The sequence below is a fragment of the Gracilinanus agilis genome, chromosome 3 (assembly GCF_016433145.1).
Source record: "Gracilinanus agilis isolate LMUSP501 chromosome 3, AgileGrace, whole genome shotgun sequence".
NCBI classification, from domain to species: domain Eukaryota; kingdom Metazoa; phylum Chordata; class Mammalia; order Didelphimorphia; family Didelphidae; genus Gracilinanus; species Gracilinanus agilis.
Genome location: NC_058132.1, coordinates 3,841,093 through 3,847,995, shown reverse-complemented (window position 1 = coordinate 3,847,995; position 6,903 = coordinate 3,841,093). Strand labels below are relative to the sequence as shown.

The following is a 6,903-nucleotide window of genomic DNA, read 5'->3' as shown; positions in this document are numbered from 1 at the left end:
CACACACACACACACACACACACACACACACACACACACGTCTTCAAGGAGGAGGAGCTGGCCACATGGTATGACCAGAAGGAGGCCATCAGTGGCTTCAGTAAGGATAGCCAGAGGCTGGGGCCAGCCGTCTGAGGGTGGAGTAGCAGCTGAGGAGGCAGAGGGAAGTCCTGCGCTGCCGAGTTCTAGAAGCCCCTTGTGTGAAGTCACAGAAGTCCAGCTCCTGCCAACCCAAGGATCTGCCCATGGGCTTCCTGCTTCTTCAGCTCCTCATGGGTCTGAGCCTTGGACTAGTGCCCAGTGCTGATGCCTGCCTGCAGTGTGAAGCCTCCATCCGCCAGGGTCTGGCCAGGGCCAGAGAGCGCCTCATGGCCCAGAACTTCCGTAATGAGCGGCTGCAGGCCCGAGCCCAGGCCCTGCTGCTGGGCATGGAAAAAGAATTCTTTGTCAACTATGCCACCCAAGCTTATATGGGGAGAGTGGGTATGGGAGAGAGGCGGGCACAGATGGGAGTGGGGTGGCAGCTGGAGGACAGGCATTGGGTGGGAGGGGCTGCCCACCATCACCTGGGTGACTGCCCCCAATCTCGCCCTCAGGACTAGGCCAGTTCTCGCCAGTGGTGGCTCTAGCCCAGCAAAAGATTCAGGAAATCCAGGAGACGTACCTGACTGGTGAGACCGCGGCTGAAGGGCAGAGGGACCCAGAGGGGCTATATCAGCCTTTGGTGGGAAAAGTCTGCCACAGGCTATCGGGAGGGCTGGCCTCAGTTCCAGCCCTGATCCCTAGGACCTGTGTGCCTGGGGGCAAGCGCCTTCCTCTCTGGGCCTCACTTGTCTCTGCTGTAAGGGGAAGAGGTTGGACTTGGTGATCTCCGAGAACCCTTCCCCAGCTGACGTTCCACAGGATGGTGAGGGAGGTGGCAATTTCTAACGGGTCCACCCCCAACCGGCACTCCTCTTCCAAGTCAATTCTTTTTGTCTCAGATCTGCTGGGAGGTGGGGAAGACAAGGGGAAGGTCTGGACCACATTCCCCACCAATCTCGCCTTGTAGATGAGCCACTGCTGGACAAGTTGGTGAGAGTTCGGGGGGACCTGATGAAGTCCCTGAAGAGGGCTCTGAAAGAACACCAGCAAAAAGGTGCCATGTTTGTGCATCCCATTCGCACCAACTATCTGTCCTTATGAGCCCACACTCCTTCCTGTCTCCCCTCAGAGCTCCCTGTCTCCTTCCCGTCATCCTCAGCTCCTCTTGTCCCACCCCACTAATAATTAGAGAATCCCAGCAATGGAAGGGGACATCTCTATTTCTGATTAAGAATCCCTTCTACAAGATTCCCCACCAGTTGCCATCTATCCCTTGCTGGAAGACCTTCAAGCTTCCCAGAAGCTCAGTGCACTGTGGGACGGACAGCTCCTCTTATTAGAGGAAGTTTCAACCTATTTGATCAAGTCTCAACCTGTCTTTGAGTCTTTCTTTGGTCCCAATTTCTATCTCAGGGACAGTGTAGACAAGTCTAGTCCAACCTTCCCATGACAGCCCATTTGGTCCTTGGAGATGATGCTCATGTTCCTCTCTCTAGGCTGGACCTTTCCTCTGACCACCCCTCATGCAGCATGATCTCCTTGCAGATGCTCTCCAACTTGTCAAAGCCCTTCCTGAAATGTACTGTCCATGTCTCCCCAACTCCTGTTGTCCCTCCCTAGCAGCTCTAGGAATAACTCATCCTCTGTTCTCTTGCAGCCTGTGACCCCAACGCTTGCCGTGAGTCCTTCCCTTGACTTTCCTTGTCATACTTTCAAGGCGTCCATCCCTCCCCTGTGTTTTCATCCAGTCCATATGCTACCTCCCTTCCTTGGGAGCCCACTATGTTCCTCAACATCCCAAACATCATCTGGAGTCCCACTAACCCTCAGTACTGTCCCCCCTTCTCCATCCTCCATTCCACCCACTCCATTACCTGAAGCTAAGACAGGTGGTGCTGAAGCCTTTTTAACAGGGAAGGTGAGTCTAAGGGGGAATGTGGCCCCCATCTTTTCTGTCTCCCTCTTTCTTCCATCTCCCTTGTTCACTCTCTCCATAGTTATCTGCCTCCCTCTGCCCTCTCTCCCTTCATTCTTCCTTTATCTAACCTTCTATGTCTCCCGACTCATCATCTCCAAGTCATTCCTTTGTTCTCTTTCTCTTCTGTTTCTCTCACTTCTTGCTTTTCCCTTTCCTCCTCTGCCTCCTCCTGCTGAGGTCTGCTTATGCCTTCCCCTCATTGTCTCCAATCCCTCTCTTCCTGTTTCAACCTTCCTTCCTTCCCTTTCCACCCCCTTTTTTTTCTTCCTCCTACTAAGGAAAGAGAAAACAGTTACTACCAATGGTTTTCCATTCCCATCTCCTCCATTCCCTCCTTTCTCTCCTATTTCCCTTCTTTCCCTTTGGGTTTCCCTTTCTTTGCTTCTGCCTCAGCCTCCTTTCTCTTCCTTTCTTTTTATGCTTGTCTTTCTGTTTACATTCAATCTCTCTGTTTCTCTCTCTCTCTCTCTCTCTCTCTCTCTCTCTCTCTCTCTCTCTCTCTNTTCTGTTTACATTCAATCTCTCTCTCTCTCTCTCTCTCTCTCTCTCTCTCTCTCTCTCTCTCTCTCTCTCTCTCTCTCTCTCCCTTCCCTTCCGTCCTCCTTCCCCTTTCCCCTTTTAGCATTTTTCGTCTGTCTCCTCCCTAAGTCAACAGTTATCTCCACCCTAGCCTTGCCCTTTCCAATTTTCTATCTTCAGTTTAACTCCCTCTCCACCCATAAATGCCTTGACCTCTGGGCCTTCCCTATCTTTATATCCTTTATGTGTCTCCTCCTCCTCCTCTTCCTCCCCCTCCTCCTCTATGTTTCTCCCAACCCTTCTCTCCTGTCTTCTCCTTTCTAAATTCCTACTCTGTGAATTTTTCTCGGTCTCACCCACTCTGCCCTCATCTTTCTTTCTCTTCATTCCTCTTCTCTTAGCCTGATTGTCCAATTTCCCTGCCATCTACCTGTCTCTGCCTTCCTCTCTCTATCAGACTTTGTTTAGGTATCTTCATGCCTCACCCTGGAGCCCCATATTTCTCTCTCTGGCTCTATCAATCTCTGTCTCCTTTCATCTTTCCCCAGACCGCCTGAGCTCTCAGGTCCTTGATTGTCTTCACTGTCAGCGTGTCTATGCAAAGTGTCTGAACCCAAAACTCTGCTTTGGTGAGGAGAAGGTCCCCTCAGAGGGTACGGTGGCCCCTGGGTCTAGGGGTAGGATTGGTGAGCAAGAGAGAAATCTAATGAGAACAGGGCAGGGAGACCCAAAGATATAAAACCAGATAAAGACCCAAAGGCAGTAAAGGGGCAACCTGAGACCCAGAGACACACAGATGGGACGCATAGCCTCCTACCACCTCTTCTTCCTTCCCCTCATTTGGCGTTCTTCCACCTTCAGGGGACCGCCAACCCCGGCTTGCCCTTCGCTATGGAGTCCAGGGAGTCCTTGTGAGAGATGGAAACAAGAATGCCAGGATCGTGGTGGTGTGTCTGGGAATCATCACCTTTGGGGTCCTGGCAGCCACGTGAGTCTGCCTACCTCCCACCAACTCTCTCATCCCTAACCTCGGCTACTCTGGTCTATCCTCAGAGTAAGAGAAGAAGAAAAAACTTTTCTGTGCAGTTCTAGGTGCATCACTCTCCCATTCTAGGTTTTACTCACCTAGAAATAGGTGTGGGGTCTGACTCTGGCAGTGATTGGGTATGTCAAGGTTTTTGGTGCCTCTCTGAGGAGGAATCTTTTGTTGTTGTTATTGTTCTCTCTCTCTCTCTCTCTGTCTCTCTGTCTGTCTGTCTCTGTCTCTATCTGTCTCTCTCCTCTCTTTATTCTTTCTCCTCTTCTCTCTGTCTGTCTGTCTGTCTCTCTCTGTCTCTGTCTGTCTCTCTCCTCTCTTTATTCTTTCTCCTCTTCTCTCTGTCTGTCTGTCTGTCTGTCTCTCTCCTCTCTTTATTCTTTCTCCTCTTCTCTCTGTCTGTCTCTCTGTCTGTCTGTCTCTCTCTCCTCTTCTCTCTGTCTGTCTGTCTGTCTCTCTCCTCTCTTTATTCTTTCTCCTCTTCTCTCTGTCTGTCTGTCTGTCTGTCTCCTACCTTCCCCCCGCCCTCACTCCCTCATCATTTCTAAAGTAAAGGGACTTGCTCTGAGTTCTTTCCAGACTCAGATTTTGCACTGCTGTGGACCTCCGGGCAAGTCCCTTCCTCCCTTTGGGCTTCAGTTTTCTTAACAAAATAATCGAACTAGATTATCTCTGAGGAGGAGCAGCCAGGTGGCACAGTGGATGGAACACTGCTTCTGGAGTCAAGAAGTCAAGTCAGATCTAAGTCAAGAAGATCCGAGCTCAAACCTGACCTCCAACACTTGGTTACCAGCTGTGAGACCCTCTGCAGGTCATTTAACCCTGTTTGCCTCAGTTCCTCCTCTAGAAAATGAGCTGCAGAAAGAAATGGCAAACCGCCCCAGGATCTCTGCCAAGGAACCCCCCACTGGAGTCACACAAAAAGTTAGACTCGACTAACTGACCAAACAGCCTCTCTGGGGTGTTTCCCAGCTCTAACAAGCCACGCTCTCTGCTCTAAGATCCCTCCTGCAAGTGTTCTCTCCGTCCTCGCAGCCTTCTGCATCACTGTGTCCCAGCCATCCTCCCGAGGACCATGGAGGGATCCCAGCCCTAACACAGAGCCTCGCCCGAGCCCAGTGCTTGCTCTCAGGTTATTTGTCTAAAGTCCCACCCGTGTCCTCTGATCACACCTGGATTTGGCGTTCTGCATTCTACTTGGCCTTCTGTGCTTTAAGGAATCTTCCCATTTTGGCATTCCGTGTTCTAAGGCGCCATCCAGCACCCACATTCTGTTCCGAGGGTCCTCCCGTCTCTGACATTCTCTGTTCCGTGTTTTCAGGTTCCTCCACGCACTTACTTGGAGTCTTAATCAAAAGGCCTTTCAGCTGAAAGGAGGGGGAGGAAGAAAATGCCTTGGTGTGCCCGGCGGCCAGCTAGATTCTCCGGCTGGCAGCAGCCCCAATGGAGGAAGCAGGGGGGAAGTGGCAGCAGATGTCAGTCTCACCAGAATGCCCAGCAGGCAAACCCTCGCTCCTGCTCTCCCTGAGGCAGCCTATAGCTCGGAAAGAGTAAATCTTCTTCCAGAGTATCAGAATAGGTAAAAGGGATTGTGGAAACTTTAGAGGCCTTGTCTGTGGGACAGGTAGGCAGCACGGTGGCAAGAACTCCAGGCTGGAAGCCAGGAGGACCTGAGTTCAAATCCAGCCTCGGACACTTCCTCGATGTATGACCGTGGGCAAGTCCTTTCCCCCTCATTGCCTCTGCGTTAGAATTAATCATAAACAGAAGGTAAGCATTGTTTGTTTTTTTAATAGAAGAAATGATGATGATGACGATGATGACATTGAGGGCATTTCTGTGATTGTAGCCAGGAACCACCGTGGAGGAAGGCAGAAGCCCACGGGACATCGTCACTGAAGCCCACCACAGCCCTAGAAGGCATGACAAAATGGCTGGTCTGTTGGATGGATTCCAAGTCTGGCCTGGAGGGGGGCCTTTGACCAGCTAGATACCTGCCCAGGCTCCTCTCTTTCTGCCAAAGCAGAGCCACTGGTCATCTCTTCCTTGCTTCATCACACTTCCATCCTTCAAAAGGGGGGAGAAGCGACAACGAGAAATTCTGTTCTGGACTGACTCTTGACCATCACGCAAATAGAAAGAGTATGAATGCAAATGTGCAAAAGGGTCAGTGATGAAGAACTTCCCCATAGGAGGACCTGGGGCCTGGGCAGATAGAGCACTGGGGCTTGGTGTCAGGAGGACCTGAGTTCAAATCCACCTTCAGACACTTACTGGGTGACTCTGGGCAAGTCACATAGCCTTGTTGGCCTCAGTTTCCTCAACTGTCACATGAGCCAGAGAAGGAAAGGGCAAAGCACTTCAGTATCCCTGCCAAGAAACTCCAAATGAGGTCCAAAAGAGCCAGACAGGACTGAAACAACTGGCCCACAAAAGGGCAGCCCCAGGGAATTGCCTAGGACCTATGGAGGTACAGTAACGCAGAGATTCTTAATCATGGCGGTTCTTGCCTCCACCCCCACCTCCTCAGCCCGTCCATATATCATAATGAAAGCAAGAGCTGACATTTCTTGAGCTGTGATCCCACTCCCTTCGGCCCCTGGTGATCCAAAGATTAAACGCAGTGCGGGATCTGAATGGCCTCCCAGTGGCCAACCTGAGCCTCCACCCCAGGGCTAAGCCCACCCCTTGGTTATTTTCTGATTCCACACCTGGGATCACCCTCTCCCAGTAGGCTGCAACCAGAGGAAGCTCAGTCTTCAAAGCCACGCAGCATCAAACCAGCTTCGCGGAAATGCTCCCTTGCTGGCCAGGCCCCACTAGAATCTAGGAGGCAGCAGGAGATCGGGCTCAAAACATTAAAAGAGAAAATGTGGCATCTCTGGCCAGCTCAGGCCTGCCCTGCATTCCGCAGGTCATTTATTGGGGCCTTAGCAGACGGTGGGCTCAGATCATGGGGGTTTTTATACGTAGAAGAAGGTGAAAAAGAAAAGATGGCTCTCTCCAGGTGGAGCCGTGCAGCTCCACCATCTGCAAACCCTCCTCTTTTTCTCTCAGATCACTGAAGGTAGACAGAATGGACTCTCGACCATGGCCATACCTTGTGGGAAGGAATGAGGAGAAGGGGGTGAATCCTCTATCCCAGAGTCCTGGGCTGAAAAGAGTCATCGTGGAAGGCAGTGGGGGGCTTCCACTCTCTGTCTTGGGATCATGGACTAAAAGGGGAGAGTAGCTTCCCGCCGGACACCAGCCCAATGTCTCAGCAACCCCAGATCTCCTCCTTCCG

At 51.7% G+C, this 6,903-nt stretch overlaps 1 protein-coding gene across 1 annotated transcript; it reads left to right on the top strand.

Moving 5' to 3' along the window:
• The first annotated feature begins 245 nt into the window (after positions 1 to 245).
• Positions 246 to 6,351, top strand: IZUMO2 (IZUMO family member 2). Its single transcript, XM_044666650.1, has 6 exons — positions 246 to 483; positions 597 to 671; positions 1,052 to 1,138; positions 1,742 to 1,762; positions 3,443 to 3,569; positions 6,231 to 6,351. The coding sequence occupies exons 1-6, from the start codon at positions 246 to 248 to the stop codon at positions 6,349 to 6,351; spliced, it is 669 nt and encodes a 222-aa protein (XP_044522585.1).
• Positions 6,352 to 6,903: the final 552 nt, after the last annotated feature.

What these genes read in the sequence shown, in the direction of transcription:
- IZUMO2 (XM_044666650.1), top strand. Translation starts at nt 246, where the DNA reads ATGGGCTTCCTGCTTCTTCAGCTCCTCATGGGTCTGAGCCTTGGACTA. An exon ending in CCAGGAGACGTACCTGACTG is followed by an intron (nt 672 to 1,051) that starts GTGAGACCGCGG and finishes CTCGCCTTGTAG; the next exon opens with ATGAGCCACTGCTGGACAAG. An exon ending in CTGTGACCCCAACGCTTGCC is followed by an intron (nt 1,763 to 3,442) that starts GTGAGTCCTTCC and finishes TTCCACCTTCAG; the next exon opens with GGGACCGCCAACCCCGGCTT.